Below are 21584 nucleotides of genomic sequence, written 5' to 3'. Positions count from 1 at the left end.
AGTAGTCTCTCCATATTTCTGTCCTTTTTCCTTCCATTTGGTTTCAAGTGAATGTCCATTATGTTGGAGCCATGTGATGTGACCATAGCTGATGTTTTAAACGAGCCACTCGGCTGTCACTGTGTAGACAACAGAACACACTTTGTTAAACAGCAAGCCTGTGTGCTGGCTGGATTCCTTTTTTATTGTTTTTCTGATAAAGTTGGATATTAACATTCCAGGCAGTAGCCTATATATTTTGAATGTGCTTGCTTATTGCCTTCTTTGAAGTCCGATGACAGTCCCTACTCACCCTAGGGGGGTATGGATTTACAAAACAAGCCTCTAAAGAGGGTAGCCTTATTGCCCATATGAAGTGCCCTTTCCAATACATTTTTTTTTTTTTTTGTCATTTAGCAGACGCTCTTATCCAGAGCGACTTACATGAGCAATTAGGGTTAAGTGCCTTGCTCAAGGGCACATCGACAGATTTTTCACCTAGTCGGCTTGGGGATTAGAACCAGTGACCTTTCGATTACTGGCACAACGCTCTTAACCACTAAGCTACCTGCCGTCCAATACATGACAGAGTATTTGAGACAGAAATACTAATGTACATTTGACATTTTAGTCATTTAGCAGACGCTCTTATCCAGAGCGACTTACAGTTAGTGAGTGCATACATTTTTTCATACTGGCCCCCGTGGGAATCGAACCCACAACCCTGGCGTTGCAAGCGCCATGCTCTACCAACTGAGCTACAGGAGGCCTACAATGTACATAAATTAACCTAGAAGGCAAGATCTAAACTACACTGAACAAAAATATAAACGCAACATGTAAAGTGTTGGTCCAATGTTTCATGAGCTGAAATAAAATATCCCAGAAATGTTTCATACACACAAAAAGTGTATTTCTTTAAAATGTTGTGCACAAATTTCTTTACATCCCTGTTACGGAGCATTTCTCCTTTGCCAAGATAATCAATCCACCTGACAGGTGTGTCATATCAAGAAGCTGATTAAACAGCATGATCATTACAATAAAAGGCCACTCTAAAATGTGCCGTTTTGTCACACAACACAATGCCACAGATGTCTCTAGTTTTGAGGGAGCGCGCAATTGGCATGCTGACTGCAGGAATGTCCACCAGAGCTGTTGCCAGATAATTGAATGTTAATTTCTCTACCATAAGCCTCCAACATCGTTTTAGAGAATTTGGCAGTATGTCCAATTGGCCTCCATAGATTAGGGCCTTATGAATTTATTTCAATTGATTGATTTCCTTATATGAACTGTAACTCAGTAAAATCTTTGAAATTGTTGAGTTTATATTTTTCTTCAGTATAGTTTGAACCTTTGCTATTGTCCAGAGAAATATGAATGTGAAAATCTTTTTTCAATAAATAACATCAGAACATTTTCTTTTAAGACAATAATATTGAGAAATTCAAAGAAATGTACATTGTGCAACTACACGTTTGAGCTGGAAGTGATGAAGTTAATACACAGATTACACTCAGAGGTTTACTACCACAATACACAAAGTGACATGCCTTGTCTTGTTCTCTGCCTGGAGTCCTCATCCTCACATCCACTCACTTCCTTTAAAGAGCAGTTTACTGCTGGTCCTGCACACTAAAAACAAATCCCTCCCAAAGTACCAGCCCTGAAACCATCAAAAAATTAATTTACTGAATATTTTAAAACTACAACAGTTAGCATTTCACAATTGGCCAACAACCTTGATTGTTCAGTACAATATTAGTTGAATATTGCTAATATTGTCACAGCAGCAATGCTAAATACCAGGGTTCAAACTATTGAATATTGGAGTTGAGGTGAAGACATTAATTGGAAACAATGTGCTTTAACAGTATAATTTACAGCATCACGTCTTTTTTTATTCACAATAAGATGGCTGCCCTAAACACAGCACAGTTACATGTACTACTAATATAATCATTTTATCATTTAAATCTACCCTCCATAGCCTGGATTTCTGTTAAATAGTGTGACTCTACCAACTTCTTTATTTTGTACTCGGAGTAACCTTGTCCGACCCCAGGCTCAATTGCTAGAGAGCTGGCTGGGTGGACGAGATTAGGTTGGGAGGACTAAAGGGGAGGGTCTTCGCAAGTGCAAAGTCAAAGAAGAGGAACATGTGCCCTAATTGGTTGTTTTGTCATGTGTGTTTGAGCTGAAATTGTGTATGCAATTTGCTGTTGCTACCTCCTAGGACTAAACCTGATAAAGGCTAGAGGGCAGCTTTAAACAGATTTAAGTTGATCTATCCTATTACTAAGACAGTAGAAATACATTAGGAGTGATGGATCAGTTCAGTGTTTATGCCTGTTGAAAAACAAATGACAACGAATCCCTGAAGGAACCAACTAGTGCTGAGCGATTAGTGCTTTTTGAGGTCGGTTCGGTTTGATAATAAAAAAATCTACGCATTATGTGGGTTGAATGCTTTAACACAGAATAAAACAATTAAAAGTCCCATGATGGTAGTGACTGCCCATTACTGCTTATCACTTATTAACCATCATTTATTCACATTACTTTAATGAAATATTTCAGTTGTTGTGTATATTTCATTTGTTTTATTTGATGACTTTTTATTTCATTCCAAGTCATCTCATCTCTATAGAGCTGCTGCCTATGCTGTCTGACTAAATCACTATTTCAGTAGTTCTTCAAAGTAAATAAGGCATACTTTTATGACTGCTGAATACCAACTATAAATCTTAGATGATTTATTTTCAGGTAGATGCCTCACTACGCAACTGCTCTCTATCCCTCCCAATCACGTTCTTCTGTCTCTTCTCTCCCTCTCACACCGGACAAGTAGGCGCGCAATGGATTATGGTCACTGTAGTTAATTACCATGTTTTCTGCGCTAAACTATGTAGAATATTGGCCTGTTGGATACTGCAAAATCGCACAGTTTGGGCTTGATCTGATTTATCTCTAGAGAAACTGCATATAGCGCTCAGACAAAAACGAACAAAATGGAATTCAAATAATTGAACAGACATCGATCAATTAGTTGTTTAAAAAACGAAAAATAACCGACATTTCGGTTAATCGCTCGGCACTAGAACCAACATGAGGGTGTACCAGTCACAAATTACACATTCTAATGACATCAAATCTCAAACTACTGTTCCTTCATTCACTCACAACATAAGATAAAAATCCCCACCAATTCACACTAAAAGGCAACAGTAGTTTAAAAGGCAAACAAAATAATTAGGACAAGGAAGCCATTAAGGAATAGGAGCAGGCAGATCTTATTGGCCCAGTTCCATTTCAGTCCCTGGGCCAATATTGTGCTCTATTGCTATCACCTATGCAGTGGTGAGGTCAGGGGAGGTCAAGAGGCCGAATTGGAACCAGGGCCACAGCAACAATGTCCAATCCCAAATCAATCCGTGTCCCTTACCCCCTATGATTGTATATATAATGTGGTGAAAATTCAAGTGGGAAATGTGTAGCTATTACCATATTGTTAACACCTATCCCCTAATCCCCTCACCAGGGCATAGAGGGTATGGGTTAGGGGTGGGTTTGGGATTGGGTGCTAATGTCCTCTACCAGTGTCTAGAGTCGACCAGCTCCGGTCGCAAGCTCACTCTCTTGAGGGTTTCGTAGCCCACGACCATAACGATGGCGGTGGGAATGGAGGATATGATGCGTGCAGACAGCCCTTTGGTCATCCCCCAGAATCCCTCCTCTGCCAGCAGGTGTTTGAACGTCTCGATGACGGAGGTCCTGCCTTCAACCTGTCACACACATACAAGGCTGTTACAAAGGTATTTATCCATGTACATTTTTTTTTTGTAAAATTCTATTTGCTATTCCAGGATTTAGACCCTGGGTAGGCAATTCTGGTCGTGGAGTGCAACAGACACTGAAGGATTTTGAATCAAAAAAATATATAATGTGCCTGTGGCACTCCAAGACCAGGGTTGCCTATCCCTGATTATACACTGTGCCAGTGTGCCACTAAAATCTATTAGAGAAAACAGTGGACCCAATGATGGCCACATGTGGCTATCCAAACAGACCCTTTACATTCCACCAGTACATTTAGCTGAAGTTGCACTCTACCTGCACTCTAGCTCTGACCACATCCATGGGGTTGGTGACAGTGGATGCAGTCGCAGCAGCTAGTGGTCCGGCCATGGCTTGGAGTAGTAGATGAGGGCAGTCACTGGGCGCCATTTTGGATAGCTGTTCTGTGAAACGTTGTGGAAGATTTGTGCTTTGAAATGCTCCTTATAGACAATGTATGTTGACTATATGGACTCTATATGGACTATAATTATTACAAGAGATGATTAATCTCCAACCCTTCTTGAAGAAAATAGTAATAATAACATTAAGGACAGGTTTCCCGGATTAAGCCTCCTCCAGGACTCAAAGCATGCTCAATGAAGTGCTTTTGTCCAGGACTAGGCTTAATCTGTGTCCGGGAAACCGGTCCTGGGATAAATATCCTTGTAAACAAACACTCCTTTATACCTGCGTAAAAGTGATAAAAAGGCCACCAGACCGCACTATTTGGGATGTATGTTAGAAGGGAGGCCACATATCCCCTGTAGAAGCCTCGGAAGCCGTCGGCCGCAAAGATCTGAGCAATCATGTTCCTGGTTTGGCCAAACGCCATTTTGGTCTTCCCGTCGGCCTCCGTTTTCAGCTTGACCCGGAAGCGAGTCAGGTGCTTCCCTTGGCCTTGCATCATCAGCTGTTGGGAAATCACGTCTATGGGGACAGTGATGGTTTGGGCGACCAGGGACGCCGTGCCACCCGCCACCAGAGACTTGACGGTATTGTCCTTGGAATAGTTGGAGACATATTTCCTCACCAGCTCGTAGGTGGTGATGTAAGCCTGGCCCGATATGAGGGTGAAGGTGTTGACCATGAAGCCACGGTAGAGGCCCCGCACGCCCTCGGTCCGCAGGATCTTGAAGAAGGCATCGAAGGTCCCGTTGTAGAGCGACTTGCCCTTCTGCACTTGCAGTCTGGTGCGGATGAGGGTGGCCGGATAGACGGTGGCCCGGATGGTCATGGTCATGAATACCCCGAAGGAGTAGAACTTCCTCTTGTCCAGGTCCTCCCATTCAATGATCTGGATGTTCCTCTTCTGTTGCATTCTACCTCTCTGGAGAGCCCCCTCATCAGACTAGCCTCTACCTGGGGAAATACAGACCACACAACACTGTCAAAGGTTTTCTTCCACGAGGTTGCACAACATTGGAAGTCTTGAATGTACTCCAATTTGTCAACCGTTTCTCCACAACGTAGTACAACATCAAATGTTATTTGTCACATATGCGTGTTTAGTAGATGTTATTGCGGGTGTAGCGAAATGCTTGTGCTTCTAGCTCCGACAGAGCAGTAATATCTAACAAGTAATATCTAACAATTTCACAACATATACCCAATACATATACCCAATAATTTCACAACATATACCCAATACATTTTATATATTGAATGTGCATCGACTTGTAATGAATTCTAGATGGCACTAGTCCCCTGTAGCTCAGTTGGTAGAGCATGTCGCTTGCAACGCCATGGTTGTGGGTTCGTTTCCCACGGGGGGCCAGTATGAAAATGTATGCACTCACTAACTGTAAGTCGCTCTGGATAAGAGCGTCTGCTAAATGACTAAAATGTAAAATGTCTGAAGTCTGTACCAGTATCATGACAATGGTTCACAAACTACTACATCAGAAAACAAGGCCTGAGCGATGTCTAAACTGACTGGGGTTGTGTTAGGAAGGATCAAAGGTCAAACATACACTGTACTGCTTCGTAGCAGTCATGACCATGTTATCAAATGCCTGACAAGGTAAAAACAGGTCGTACATTGATGGGGGGAGCTTCAATGTGCTCTATACAGCTGAAGTAGCTATGCTATGCGCTAACATTACAAGATACTGCTAGTTGCAGGTCACAGGACACAATGTTCCCTACGCCAAAGCCTATTGTCAATCGCGCAATCCGGAAATAACAATGCTAACTAACAATGCATAGGTTGAATACTTGTGCATGTGTAAACAGTAGGTTAGACTGTAGGTAGTCACAAATTAGCTAGTTAGCTAATAATAATGCAGCTAGCCAGCTATGCGTTGGTTGATGTCCTTGCTAGCAAGCAGGCTAACAGTGAACTATTTTAAACAAGCAAACGTTAACTTACCTCGTTGGACAAATGTCTATCAAAATATTATGTCCATAGTCAGACATAGTAATGTCATATCCGCAAGTGAGTAAAGCGATAACGAATTTAGAGATATCTGTCCGGGTTATGATTCGATTTTATGTTGTCAAACTAAACCAGAGAGGAAGAGGCGAAGCGAGAGGGATAACTGAGCAAAACATTTGTCTGCTCCAGTAGGTGGCGTTTTTTCGTTTTTTTTAGCTCACCAAGCGAGGGGGTTTTGTAATAATTCAACTTTTCTCCTCCACTGTACTGCGCTACCACAGAGAGACACCACCTTGACGATAGATGGCGCTACAGTATTTTCTTAGACCAGTTCTTTGCCAATGAGAAAGCATTTTCTAAACTCTATGGCCCGTGTGTCAGACCAAGAATAAGCAAGACTAAGCAAGAATAAGGCCGTGACCTCGACGATTTTCCTTCAAAATGAAAGTCCCGCAATGAAAAATAATACAAATGGTCGAAATTCGTAACATTTTATGAGGAAATGTTAATAATTTTTGTATAATAATAATAATCAACTTTAGAAAACACTTTAAAATCCCATTGTTAATTAGCCTATTTGTATTGCATGATGTTCAGTATGTTTTTCATATTGAACATTCTGCACCGTAGTACACAACTTCATGTACATTGTGTCGCAGTAAAAGGGAGGGGGGTCCATTCTACTCAGGAGCACTTTTAGTTTCCAAATCCACCGTTTGTGCCGCGTTCAAAACAACTGGAAACTCGGAAATCTCCGACTTCCGAGCGTTCAAAATAAATGGAACTCGGGAAAAAAATTGCTCAGACTGGGAAAAATCGTTTTAAACAGTCATCCAACTCAGAATTCCAACTCGGGAATTCGGGCCTCTTTCTAGAGCTCCGACTTTCCAATCTGAAGATCACTGACTTCATGATTTGACCAAGTTTTTTTCAGAGTTCCCAGTTGTTCTGAACGCAGCATCACACCCAGAGGAGCGTCACTGCTAATTTGGCCCTTAAAGTGGCCAATCATCTTAAATCCAATCGTTTTTTTCATACTGGAAATACATATTGCACCGTACACAACTATCTGTACGTTGTGTTGCAGTAAAAAGGAGGTCCATTCTACTCAGGGGCACTTCTAGTTTCCCCATCCACAGACTTTACAGTGCAGTGTGGTCGGTGCCTTTAAGATGAGGGAGGACGTTTTTTAATTTTATTTTATGAGCATGGCTTTATTTCTATTACAGCATATTGGATGACTGTCATTCATATTCCATTCACCCAGCTCAATGTAACATCGATAGGTTTAGGTTACTACATGATACTCAAAGTTTCCCTATACCCATCATGAGGTTGCTACAACCTGGTCTACGAATGAAATTTTACAACGTAAGTGCACAGGTCGAGAGAAATTTGCGTAATCTAGGTGACAGACAGTTACACATTCAATACCGCCTTGCACATTCTTGCCTGCATCTAGCTGATCTAGGTTGTAATCATTAGTCCAACAGTTGCAAACGAGATTCTATTGGACAAATTCAGGTATGTTTGTTCCGTTTGCTTCCGTTTAAGAAACGTTCTTCAACCGAATCGGCGGAATGAATACACCCCTGATCACACACACACAAACTACCAGCCACATATAAACCACATTATCACTTTGCTCATTGTATATATAATTCCTTCTCGCATCTACGCTCTCTCCTCCTCTCACCTTTTCCCTTCGCTTGTGGACTTCAGTGCACAATACAACAGCTGTCTGTGACCAGCCGAAAAAACCTTTCCCAAGCTAAACTTTCATATCAAAACCGCTAACGGCTACACACAGGCTACATCCTTTTCACCATATTAACGTCATAGTCAACATAGCTACTACAACGCATGTTTAACCCAATCATGCAGCACAGTGTACAGCAAGCTATTTAGCAGTTACACAGGCGGGCCCGGTCGCAATAAATTACTAAAACCAAAAGCTTACCGTGACTTGGAAGAGTTCCAGTGTTGGATAGACAAAGCCAGCTAGCTAACATAGAATCCCTCTCTGTTTGAACCGGGTGTTTGAGTAGGCTAAACTAGCTAGCTGCATTACTAGTTAAGTAAGTAAAAGTGATTTTTTGTTGTTGTAGAATATTGTAGAATAATAGTGAAGACATCAAAACTATGAAGTGCAGCGGTCTAAGGCACTGCATCAAAGTGCAAAGCTGTCATCAAGGCAAAGGGTGGCTACTTTGAAGAATCTAAAATTTAAAATATATTTTGATTTGTTTAACACTTTTTGGTTATTACATGATTCCATATGTGTTATTTCATAGTTTTGATGTCTTCACTATTATTCTACAATGTAGAAAATAGTACAAATAAAGAAAAACCCTTGAATGAGTAGGTGTTCTAAAACTTTTGACTGGTAGTGTATATATATAATGAAATATAGCTCCCTCTCTCTCTCTCTTGCTTCTCCTTAATTTTGGAATCAATTAATTTGTTCAAAACTTTTAAACTATTGTCTTTTTCTCTCTTTGCGTCAACTACTCGCCACATTTTATGCACTACAGTGCTAGCTAGCTGTATCTTATGCTTTCAGTATAGATTCATTCTCTGATCCTTTTATTGGGTGGACATGTCAGTTCATGCTGCAAGAACTCTGATAGGTTGGAGGACGTCCTTCAGAAGTTGTCATAATTACTGTGCAAGTCTATGGAAGGGGGTGAAAACCATGAGCCTCAAAGGTTTTGTATTGAAGTCAATGTACCCAGAGGAGGACAGAAGCTAGCTGACCTCCGGCTACACCATGGTGCTACCCTACAGAGTGCTGCTGAGGCTATGTTTTAATAGATTATTTGGTGACGTGAATACATTTAGTATAGTTTTATCTAAAAATTATAACTTTTTTAATGTTTCACTATTTCTATTTTAATGAAATTCACTGAGGAGGATGGTCCTTCCCTTCCTCCTCTGAAGAGCCTCCACTGGTTTACACCCAGAGGAAACTAGAAGTGTTCCTGACTAGAATGGACCCCCCTTTTTACTGCGACACAACCTACAGATAATGTTGTATGGTGCAATATATATATGTACAATATGAAAAAACAATTGGATTTAAGTTGATGGGCCACACTATAGGGGCCGCCAAATGAGCAGTGGCGCTCCTCTGGGTGTAAACTCTGTGGATTTGGAAACTAAAAGGGCTCCTGAGTAGAATGGACCCCCCTTTTACTGCAACATAAAGTACAGATAATGTTGAATGGTGCAATAAATGATAGAACACACACAAAAAATATTGTTGACCATTTAGGCTTGAAAAAATAAACCAATAAATGACATTTAAGTCATTTAGCAGACGCTCTTATCCAGAACGACTTACAGTTAGTGAGTGCATACATTTTCATACTGGCCCCAGTGGGAAACGAACCCACAACCCTGGCGTTGCAAGCGCCATGCTCTACCAACTGAGCTACACGGGGCATCTCGTATAGAAATACTTTTAATTATTCTTTGTATGATAACTAGTATAAAATATATTGATAATTGTGAACATTTACAACATTTTAAACCCTAATTATTAATTTACAATGTATACAGGACGGAACTTTTATTCTGAAGGATTCCAAAAATCCGGGACCCGGAAGTGCTTAGTTATTCTTGTCTGCTTCGCAGCAGTGTGTGTCAGCAACAAACTACTACATCAGGCTAGCTAAGGTAAATAGCGATGTTTTATATTACTGTCTGTTTAGCCACACGTTTACTATAAAAGTACAACATTGGGGGCATATCTTATAAATTGCATATACGTGACCTGTTGTTAAAACGGCCCCAAAAGTCAGCTAGCCTCTCCAGGCATTGTAAAGTTAGCTAGCTAAGGTTAGCATGCTGGCTGGCTAGCTAGCATATTTCTGTTTGTAACACATTTGCCTTGTATGAATGAACTAACGTGACTTCGCTAACGTTTTCTCACTACTCTAGCTAATTCAGATACTACTGTAGCTATATGTTAACTTTCTAATTGGCTAGCTAGATATTCTTTGTAATCAAATAATATAGCTCACGTTAGCGAATTAACCAGCAGTTCTTATTGTTTTGAGATTTGTATTATGGACCTTCATTAATATTATTGGAAGTGTTGGTTTCGCAGGTTTTATTTTACAGGCAGGCTGAATCATGGTAAGTAGCTAGCTACGTTAATGTTATTATCTGTAATGTACAGGTAACTTCCAAAATAAAGGAAACACCAACATAGTGTCTTAAAGTGGCAATATGTCACTTTTTGGGCGACCCGACAAAATTCACATAAATGTAGATATAGATCTATAATTCTACGTGAACGCAAGACTAAGAAGCGGTATATATGTTCTATGTGCGCTATTTCTATGCTCCCTGTTAAGTTTTGTTTTTGCATCTTTTACTTTCTGTTTTGTACACCAGCTTCAAACAGCTGAAAATATAATTTTTTTGGTTATGGGAAATATATTTCACAGCGGTTTAGATGATACAATGATTCTCTACACTATACTAGCTTATTTTGTCACAAACTGAAATTAGGCAAACTATTAGAGTTTTACCAAACAGGAAATGGCGGAACGGTTTCGGTAAAGTGCAACTTTGATAGGTCGGTGAGCCGCCAGAACAGCTGCAATGCGCCATGGCATATATTCTACAAGTGTCTGGAGCTCTAATGGAGGGATGTGACACCATTCTTCCACGAGAACTTCTATCATTTGGTGTTTTGTTTGATGGTGGTGGAAAACGCTGTCTCAGGCACTTCTCCAGAATCTCCCGTAAGTGTTCAATTAGGTTGAGATCTGGTGACTGAGACACACACCCTTTAAACCCTGTATGCTCCTTTGAGACCCCTCTTTCAAAGTCACTGAGATCTATTCTTCAAGCCATGGTAGCCAAAAAAAATGGCAACTGGGTACTTTTTATAAACGACCCAAAGCATGCTGGAATGTTAATTGCTTAATTAACTCGGGAACTACAAATGTGTGGAAGCACCTCCTTTCAATATATCTTATATCCCTCATTTACTCATGTGTTTCCTTTATTTTGGCAGTTACCTGTACATGTTTAATATGATGCAGTTGACTACCTTTCAACCTTTACTTGGGTGCTTTCTTCGGAAATTGATAACACTTATTTATTTTTGTAGTCTCGTAGATATGATTCCCGGACTACCATTTTCTCACCTGAAGGCAAGTGTTATCTTTCCAATAACGAGTTACTGTCCATACTGAATGTTATCATCACATTCAAGACTCTACTGTCAAGTGTTCTCTGACCAACCATGTCAGACACAACAATTTATAGTTGCTGCTTTACAGGACGCTTATATCAGGTGGAGTATGCCATGGAGGCTATTGGCCACGCCGGCTCATGTCTTGGGATTTTAGCAAATGACGGTGTACTGTTGGCTGCAGAGAGGCGCAACATCCACAAGCTGCTTGATGAGGTTTTCTTCTCGGAGAAGATCTACAAGCTCAATGAGTGAGTATGACCATAGTCTCCCTTGCCAGGCTTATATGTAGCACTACTATAAGCATGCCAACAAGACAGATCAGGACCTGCTCATAAAGCGTCTCAAGACTAGGAGTGCTGATCTAAGATCAGATCTCCCCTGTCCCTGTAATCGTATTCATTATGATCTAAAAAGGCTAAACTGATCCTAGATCAACACTCCTACTCTGAAGCTGGGATGCTTTGCTCCATCACCATCCAGTTGTTAGTAGATGTCAGCCATGCTGCTACATTATACCCATGGACTGCTCTGTGATTTGATTTGGTGTCGTATCGTTTCAGAGACATGGCTTGCAGTGTTGCCGGTATCACCTCCGATGCTAACGTGCTAACCAATGAGCTGAGGCTAATAGCACAGAGGTATGTAGGGTAGTATAAGTCCACGGTCTCTACCTGTGACACATTTGTTCATTAATTCATATACAAAGCCATGTATGGTGTTAGTTTGCAAGATCAACAAGGCACCCCTAGTAATCTATCACTGTGTCTATCTGACAGATAATGTGTATGTGTTATTTAATTCACACAGATATCTACTGCAGTACCAGGAGCCAATCCCCTGTGAGCAGTTGGTGACCGCGTTGTGTGACATCAAACAGGCCTACACACAGTTTGGAGGTTAGCTAATAGACAGAGGCCACAAACACCTCCGTTGGGTTCTCTAGTAAACGCCACCCTGGTTACACTTCCACCATAGTTGCTGGAACCATGCTGGACCAAATGGCTGTGTGAAAAGAACATACCAGAGGCAACAGAGTACAGTTAGGGTCAGCACACGTTTTTGATTGTGTTTGATGTGTTGTGTGTCTTCAGGGAAGAGGCCGTTTGGAGTGTCTCTGCTGTACATGGGCTGGGACAAACACTACGGCTTCCAGCTCTACCAGAGTGACCCCAGTGGAAACTATGGAGGATGGAAGGCTACTTGCATCGGCAACAACAGCGCGGTAAGCCTGCTGTCGTCAACGTTGGCACAATGCACATTCATTGTTTTGGCAGTAGCATTGCCACAAAGTAAAGACGTGAAACGTCACAGTAGATGGTGCTACAGTGTTGACTGGGAATTGAAAATATACACTTTTGTGGCATAATATTTCAACAATTCAGCCCTTGGCTGGATATCAGACTTATGGCTGCCTAACTGGCATACTACATCTCAATGAAAATAGACACAATTATCTCATTGAGTGGTACTGAGGTGTTATATCATTAACGTCATAGATTTAGCCGGTGTTAACTGTGGAATAGACACCGGCTGGAATGCGGTTTTAACCAATCAGCATTCAGGATTAGACCCACCTGTTGTCTAAATCATCATGTTGTATCTTCTCCTCCCCAGGCTGCAGTGTCCATGTTGAAGCAGGATTTCAAAGAGGGCGAGATGTCACTGTCCTCTGCCCTGGCGTTGGCCGTCAAAGTCCTGAACAAGACCATGGACGTCAGCAAGCTCTCGGCGGAGAAGGGTAAGATCCACACCGGACATCACCATTCTAAACAACTACTGAGCCTCTCCTGCCTTGGAACACACTGAGTAAACCCAGACTGTAGATGGTCTTGTGTAGAGTGGGACGGTGTTATCCTAATCCACAGCTGTTCTATGGAGAGTAGGCTAGAAATGATGAAGATGATGATGTCTAAAACATTAGACATCATCAGCTGTTGTACATTATACACACAATACTGTATATAATAAATATGTTGTATAGAGATGTATATAGTAAGCTATACGTCTGTAATGCAGCCTGAGATATGAACATAGACGTTATGACTCATGGATATCTTGACCTCCCCAGTGGAAATAGCCACCCTGACGCGAGAAGACGGAAAGACCAAGATCAAGGTGCTGAAACAGAAAGAGGTGGAGGAGCTGATCAAACGACACGAGGCCGAAGAGGCCAAGGCAGAGAAAGACAAGAAAGACAAAGAACAGAAGGAGAAGGACAAATAAACACTCGTTTCAAATTCATACTTTCCTAAAACACCCGTAACGTGTTACGCTCTTGTTAGTCTTTTTCTTTATTAAAACATTGAAACCAAATGTACTGATAGAATCTCTATTTTCATTATGTTGTGATAACCATTATTGTGTATCCAGGCAGACTTCTCAGAAATACTTTGAAGACTTCAGTAACCCGCCAAGGCAAGGGAAAGATTAAGGCCACAGGGTATGTCCTGATTGTTTACAGAATTTCAATGTGTTGTGAACTGGGTCATGTTCAGTAGCGTACACCGTAGCAAAACACTTGTTATTAAGTTCAGCTAGTATCTCCTTGTTTCTCTTAAGAAGAACCAATATACTTGTAGGCAATATAATTTGATTCACATCATTACACATGGGCTGTTAACTGGTGCCAAAACACAATACCGACAAGAACAGAGGTATAACAGGACTTTTATTCCATCTGTAGTGTCATTACATGAAAATGGAAATCTGAAATGTGTGTGTATATAGAAATTCTACAACACAATAGTTTAGAAAGTAGGAAGGGGATGTGTGTATAGTATGTTGGATCAGCTACAGGGGAATGTAGGCGCTTGCTTTCACACATGCAGCCTAATCTTCTCAACTGAATGCACAAGAAGAATGTCAAGTGAGTCTAGCACACAGTATGTATGTATTTAGTGCTCCCCTGACCTAAGATAAACCTCTTAAGTGTGAGCAACATTACAGTTAAGCGATGTATTGTCACTGACTTAACGAGTCTTTGAAGTCTGCATGTCAATAATGGGAGTTTACATCGATCATTCACTCAATTCAAGACAACGGAGACGTTTGCATTGTAAAATACATTTGTTGCAGCGGTTCAGGAAAACAAAAAGATCTACCAGGGTTAATGAGTCCTGAACGCATACCCATGATTTCATTATCCAGACATCTAGATTCCAATGTTATGTGCCATATTGCCCTTAGCCCCCTCTTCCGGTACACTGTCGTTTTATTAGAGTCCCTCACCTTTAGCTGCACTGTGGAGTTTAAAATAATAAGTTAGTATTTTTAGCACCGAGTGTCCCACTTGCAGTAGAAGCTGTGGCAACTGGCGACACAACATGCAAGAGGTCAAGAACGCAGCCACCTAACAGGATCAATCTTTTTAGTTCAAGCCTTGAAGGTTCAATCACCAAAGAGGTCTACAGAATGAAGGGCTTGCTCTCCGTCACGACTACAGCACTACATATGGGAAGAGAGAGATGGGTCTTGTCCCAATATGCTTAAATAGCTTCCTTTCCTTGTTTCCTATCCCCACCATAGAAAAAAAACAACAAAGGTCAGGTGGGCATGGAAAAGAGACTATTGGGCCAGAGCAATAGATTAGTGATGTTTGGGTTGATCAGGAGGGCATTAATCTTCTTCTGACTCCGGACATGTTGGACTCATGGAGTAGCCCAAAAACACAAGATCTGCTCGGGGCGGTATCAGAGGGTGGCCTGGTTTCATAATCTCAAAGCCTATGTAGTGGAAAGTCCTGGTAAGGAGCGCTGGAAAGATGTAGAAAACGTAGGATTGTTAACGTGACTGTTCAGACAGTATCTAAATTATGTTTCCCTTTTTCAATTTTAGTGTGCACTTTGCATTATTCCTGATGTTTTTTTAACACCAGTACGGTTAGAGGTTACTAAAGTGACATTAATTTGATCAATAAACAAATAATTCAACTAATTTAATAATTTGTCTAATATAAAGCGCATGAAAGAACACGTCTAGACTTAGACATACCTTGATCCCCTCTGCTTTTGGAGAACCACAGAAACACATGGCTGACTCCTAACTTTTCTTCGGAGAACATGAGGAGACTGGTGAGTCTGATAAAAGAGAAGAGAGGAAAGAAGAGAGGGGTGTATCTCAAATAATGTAAGTGTTGCTCCTTTGTATTCCCTTACATATTCATGCACACTGTAATATGCAGGATTCTCCCAAAGTAGTCCTCTGGAGCTCCACCCAGTACAGTGCATATCCAAGATAAAGTTGCATCTAGATTTGCTTTCCTCTATCGTAATCGCTCCTCTTTCACCCCAGCTGCCAAACTAAAACTGATTCAGATGACCATCCTACCCATGCTAGATTACGGAGATGTCATTTATAGATCAGCAGTAAGGGTGCTCTCGAGCGGCTAGATCAGGGTTCTTCAATTCCGGTCCTGGAGGGCCGAAACACGTCTGTTTTTTATTTCTACCTGGTAGTTAATTGCACTCACCTGGTGTCCCATGTCTGAATTAGCCCCTGATTAGAAGGAGAGGATGAAAAACAGAGGTGTTTCGGCCCTCCAGGACCGGAATTGAAGAACCCTGGGCTAGATGTTCTTTACCATTCGGCCATCAGATTTGCCACCAATGCTCCTTATAGGACACATCACTGCACTCTACACTCCTCTGTAAACTGGTCATCTCTGTATACCCGACGCTTATTTATAAAACCCTCTTAGGCCTCACTCCCCCCTATCTGAGATACCTACTGCAACCCCCATCCTCCACATACAACACCCATTCTGCCAGTCACATTCTGTTAAAGGTCCCCAAAGCACACACATCTCTGGGTCGCTCCTCTTTTCAGTTCGCTGCAGCTAGCGACTGGAACGAGCTGCAAAAAACTCTCAAACTGGACAGTTTTATCTCCATCGCTACATTCAAAGACTCAATCATGGACACTCTTACAGGCACTTGTGGCTGCTTCGTGTGATGTATTGCTGTCTACCTTTTTGCCCTTTGTGCTGTTGTCTATGCTCAACAATGTTTGTACCATGTTTGTGCTGGTACCATGTTGTGCTACTACCATGTTGTTGTCATGTTGTGTTGCTACCGTGTTGTTGTCACGTTGTGTTGCTACCGTGTTGTTGTCACGTTGTGTTGCTACCATGTTGTTGTCATGTTGTGTTGCTACCATGCTGTGTTGTCATGTGTTGCTGCCATGCTGTGTTGTTGTCTTAGGTCTCTCTTTATGTAGTGTTGTGGTGTCTCTCTTGTCATGATGTGTGTTTTGTCCTACATTTTTATTTTTAATCCCAGCCCCAGTCCCTGCAGGAGGCCTTCTGTCGCTTGGTAGGCCGTCATTGTAAATAAGAATTTGTTGTTGTTTGAAATGATTTTTTATATATATATATTTCCCTTCACTGGCAATCTTAAAAATGTATTTTTTAGACTTAATTCCAGCCTTCCCGATGGCATAATGCATGGTTATAACAGGTGTATGTATGCATGATTATAAAGCCAGCGAGGATAGACGGCAGTTCCTCCTCACCCCTCTTTGCTGCCCTCAGGGAGTGACCCCTCTGGGATCTCCAGGAAGAGGCTGTCTGAGGTGAACACAGTCTCCCAGCATGCATTGCGGTGCTCGCTCAGCTGGTAGTGAAAGTGCAGGATGGGGAGAGCTCCACGAACAGAGGTCACCTGAGTCACTGTCAGCCTTCCATCCTGAGAGAGGAAAGCAAAACGTATTGGCACACTGTTCGATACAGAACTTCCACAGTTATTAGATGGACAAGGTTTCGACCCATAACATAGGTCTTTGTCAGCTATTAATCTAGGAACTAGGTAGGTTACACTAGCCTGATCTAGCATCTATCTTAAATAAGGGATTCCTGTTGTTATGATTTGCCTATGAGCATAATATTTTCAAACCAATGGACCTCCAGCAGAATTACTCTCTTCACCATTGCTGTTTGATCAATACAGTGACCGACATTAACCTATACACATAGCGATATTCAAGCCATTCTCTGCCTTTTCTCAAATGTTGAGTCATTACAGGCAGTCTTGGGTGAAACTTGTCCTCGTGTACAAGGGTCACTTTTCACTATGAAAGTAGCAAGGATTAACCTAACTTTAAGAGCATGCTTTTGGGTATGTGCAGGAATGTTGAGTGTATTTGGGCTTGTGTCATTTTGTGGTTCAGTAGCTTTCTGGGTTAATGAGAGTGGGTTTTGGCGCCTGACACAGTGACCCACATCCCTGAACATGTTAACAAGTAGCTAAACAAACCATGTAAATAGACTGTAGTCTCTCAAATGATAGATGGAGCATAGATCAAATGAAAGGCCTGTAGGCTTATGACTATAAAGCTAAACAGTAAGATGCAATGTATCTTTTGACAACATTAGCACATTTTTACCATTCATCTTCGGAAAGTCCTCATGGTTATAAAAACAGACATCCTTCCTAATTTCTTCCCTTATGACCTGTGTGTTTGGATAAGTGAAATTCAGGTTTCCAACCCCATTGCTTTAACCAATCCAATTATCTCAGATCTTTGATTGATAACTTCAATGAAGGAAGAATGCATTGTTTGGCTATTGGGATGGGGCCCTATAGGGACTCACTTTGTGAAGGAGCACATGGAGAGGGGGATCCCTGCCAGTCCCTCGCCCACCTGGGATCTTCAGCGGTGAGTGAGGGGCATCAGGAGCACCACAGAGGCCCTGGGGCCTGGTGCTTAGAGCAGCCCATATACGACACCAACATGGGACTGGAGGTACACAGAGGCCCTGGAGGCTGGTGTTTGGAGCAGCCCATATACGACACCAACATGGGACTGGAGGTACACAGAGGCCCTGGAGGCTGGTGTTTGGAGCAGCCCATATACGACACCAACATGGGACTGGAGGTACACAGAGGCCCTGGAGGCTGGTGTTTGGAGCAGCCCATATACGACACCAACATGGGACTGGAGGTACACAGAGCAACAAGGTGAGGTTGGGTAAGTCAAGCTAAAGTTATTGTAATATAAGTGGCTTTGGATAGGAGGGTCAGTTAGCATAGGGTACCAGTTCAAATAAAATCAGTAGAGACATGTTAAGAGGAACTAGCCTGAGAAAAAGCCTTTCACCTCAGAGTGCTATTGTACTGTATATGCAGGCTGGGATTAAAGCTACGTAGCCTATTGTACTTCCAATGAAACATTTAATGAAAAATTTCTGCAGAGTTTGTTCACTCAAAACACCCCACATTTGAACGCACACTCAAAACTGTTCCAAGGTTCTATTGTTGTACTAAACCAACCTTAAAAAAAACTCATTATTTACAGCTCACTGGCAGAGAGGGAATTAGGTCAGGAATTAAGAGCCTTGGTAGGAAACCATGACCTAGTGTGGGCTAGTGGACGTCACCTCTAACCTGACCTATATACCAGTGGAGGCTGCTGAGGGGAGGACGGCTCATGATAATGTCTGGAACGGCGCAAATGGTATGGCATCAAACAAACGTATTTGATACCATCCCACTAACTCCACTCCAGCCATTACCACGAGCCCGTCCTCCCCAATTAAGGTTCCACCAACCTCCTGTGCTGTATACTGAGAACACATCACAACAAGACACATATAGAACTGTTTCTAGACAAGTAGGCCTCAGGTCCATCTAGCTACCTTACTGACCACCCACTTATTATAATCTGCATCTCCGTTTGCTGCACTGTGGGAGGAAGAGGGTCTACTATCCATTCAAGTAGGGGTACTATTTCCGAGTGGCTTATCCAATCCTCTGGGGGAGTCTGCATAACATTATGGCAGGAATTGTGCTGAGGCAGAGATTCTCATAGCCCTACTATGTGCTTGGAAGGAGGTTGAAGAAAAAATGATGCAAAGAAACTGCTCCATGCAAATGACAACATTATGTTACAGTGATGTAAAATGGAGCTGGATTTGCCATTTGTATTTTGTCATTGGATAGTGGTTCATTAATCATTAAAATTAAGCTGTTGAGCCATTAGTCAATAAAAGTGATTACTGAAGAATGCATGATGCACTCTTTTGAGGAACAATGGGCAACACGGGTCTCAGACAGCTAGTCTGTCTACATTGGCATTATCTCTGTTTTGAATGCATGCACTTTTCACAAATTGGATATTATACCTGGTGACCTACATGAGTCAATATTATCAGATACACCGGTCACAGGATCCATTTTTTTAAAAACTTCAAATAACAATCACTTTAAGTAGCTCGCTATCTGTAATAGAGGAATCTGTTGAAGGAGCGCACAATCGCACCCCTTCAAAAAACTGCATGAATTATTGTAGGAACTACACCAACAGAATAGCTGCAAAAGTGTTGTTGCTCTCTAGAAAGTAAGATATTCGTGTTTTTAGACAGCAGCATATTTTACCATAAATTATGTTTGCAATATTAATTAATATATTTACTCAATGTTGTCCAAATCATGAAATCAATCTGCTCCACAAATTAAACCATCAACAATATCAGGAATACTTACCTCTCTTCAGCGGCTGACATTATGAGAAAATAAAATAGAATGAAAAAGGAATTTCCTTAAAACCAAAACAATAGCTATTCAATAGACGTTCGGCAGAATAATTCACCATCCGTGAAGTGCAAACTAGTCCTAAGGACCGTCCTATTTTTCAGTTGCAGCGCAGCGCAGTTAGGACAGAACTGCTCTCCGACTCGCCTGTGTGCACCGTGCAAAGACGCACTGGAATCATGACAGGAGTTCCCTGGTGATCAATCCGACAGATTTCCAACAGTAAAAACAAGTGTAGAAATCCGGAAATGAAAACGTAGTTACAAAAGAAAATCCCCCAAAACGTTGATACTGTGTTGAAGACGAGCAGCTGCTGAACCCAGCTATCAAACGTTTCGTCTCCGTAGTGTAAACGTAGCCGACTGAGTAGGCATAGCTATATAACTCCTGTCACTTATGATAGAGACCCAATGGCAGGCCTTCAGTGTGTAAAGGTGAGTATTATTGCATAGTTCCTGAAAAAGTTGTCCATTATTACCTGGCCGGGCCTGACGGTGCGCAGCTAGCTAACGTTATCGCGCGCTCAAAGTGGTCACATTTATCTAGCTAAACTCACTGTAAAAATGCACACATTTAATATCATTGATTCATAATGTCAACATGAAAAATTATGACATGTAATATAGGCCTGTAATACTAATGCACACCAGACCAAGGTAAGGCCTGGTTAAGGCATAGCCTGGCATACTCCAGGCCAGGGATGAGCAACTCCAGTCCTCGGGCCGGTTTTTCAAAACATTTTAGGGGATCAGAATGATCCGGATTCTGTAATCCTCATTTTTGCTATCCAGGACAAGATCGATATGTCCGTTTTTGAGCCGTTTTTCCAGAAAATAATTGGATAGGATCATTCTGATCCAGATACCACAATATCAAGATCACAATCCAGATTTTCAGTGCTTTGAACAGGCCTACACCTTGCCATCTACTGGACAGGTTGTGGTACTACTTCTTCACTGTCAAGGAAACAGAAATGAGTAAACTACATGAATAAGGTACCTTGATTAAAAATAATAGAGCCTGCATATCACTTATAAGTAAATAGATGCATTTATTTGACACTTCTCAATATAACAACTGACCACATTGGCCTACCTATACTGCGGGCAATTTAACATCATGAACCTTTGGTTTTCAGATGTATGTTTTTTCAACCTCTCCATAGTTACATTGACAATTCTTGGTTGTAGTACCTTTCACCTTTCTAAATCCACCCTTCTAGTGGAATCAAGATAATCCAGATTTTTGGGATCAAAACTATCCTAATCACTACCTTTGAGTTTTGAAAAACACAGAACGACCTACAATCCCTGATTAAAGGTCAGATTGGATGACCAAATCCTTATCCCTCTCCGGTGGATCAGAATCCTATTTTTCAGTTTAAAAAAAACCTATTCTAATCCTATCCGATAGGGGTAATCCGATCTGATAACTTTTGGAAAACCGTCCCCAGGGGTCTGATTGACACACTTTTGTCCCACACACTACTAACACACTTGACTCCAAAAATCTACTTATCATGGACTTCAGTTTAGAATGCAATATGTTTAATCAGTTGTGTAATCATTAGTCCAAAACGTTTTGCAACGAAAAATAAGAGTTTCTATTGGACCAATTCAGGTAGGTCCCTCCCCGTTTTGTTCCATTTACT

The 21584-nt window shown here is 41.5% G+C and overlaps 2 protein-coding genes, 1 non-coding gene and 1 pseudogene across 3 annotated transcripts; 1 reads left to right on the top strand and 3 right to left on the bottom strand.

Annotated features, from left to right (window-relative positions):
* Positions 1-674: 674 nt before the first annotated feature.
* trnaa-ugc lies at positions 675-749 on the bottom strand. Its single transcript has one exon. It is a non-coding gene; the product is annotated as a tRNA-Ala (tRNA).
* A 2086-nt stretch (positions 750-2835) lies between these two features.
* On the bottom strand, positions 2836-6452 carry LOC121548229 (solute carrier family 25 member 44). Its single transcript, XM_041859633.2, has 4 exons — positions 6191-6452; positions 4510-5181; positions 4096-4223; positions 2836-3767 (listed from the first exon to the last, which is right to left on the bottom strand). Exons 2-4 carry the CDS (start codon positions 5138-5140, stop codon positions 3576-3578), a joined length of 951 nt encoding a protein of 316 aa, XP_041715567.2. The 5' UTR covers positions 5141-5181; positions 6191-6452; the 3' UTR covers positions 2836-3575.
* Positions 6453-9795: 3343 nt separating this feature from the next.
* On the top strand, positions 9796-13725 carry LOC121548230 (proteasome subunit alpha type-4). The gene is made up of 9 exons (XM_041859634.2): positions 9796-9874; positions 10308-10336; positions 11322-11364; positions 11494-11656; positions 11969-12046; positions 12216-12304; positions 12500-12630; positions 13023-13146; positions 13477-13725. Exons 2-9 carry the CDS (start codon positions 10334-10336, stop codon positions 13629-13631), a joined length of 786 nt encoding a protein of 261 aa, XP_041715568.1. The 5' UTR covers positions 9796-9874; positions 10308-10333; the 3' UTR covers positions 13632-13725.
* A 105-nt stretch (positions 13726-13830) lies between these two features.
* Positions 13831-20265, bottom strand: LOC121548231 (annotated as a pseudogene).
* Positions 20266-21584: the final 1319 nt, after the last annotated feature.

Source organism: Coregonus clupeaformis, unplaced genomic scaffold, assembly GCF_020615455.1.
Source record: "Coregonus clupeaformis isolate EN_2021a unplaced genomic scaffold, ASM2061545v1 scaf1401, whole genome shotgun sequence".
In the NCBI taxonomy this organism is placed as follows: domain Eukaryota; kingdom Metazoa; phylum Chordata; class Actinopteri; order Salmoniformes; family Salmonidae; genus Coregonus; species Coregonus clupeaformis.
The sequence above is the reverse complement of the archived record's forward strand: the minus strand, read 5'-3'. Positions and strand labels throughout refer to the sequence as shown.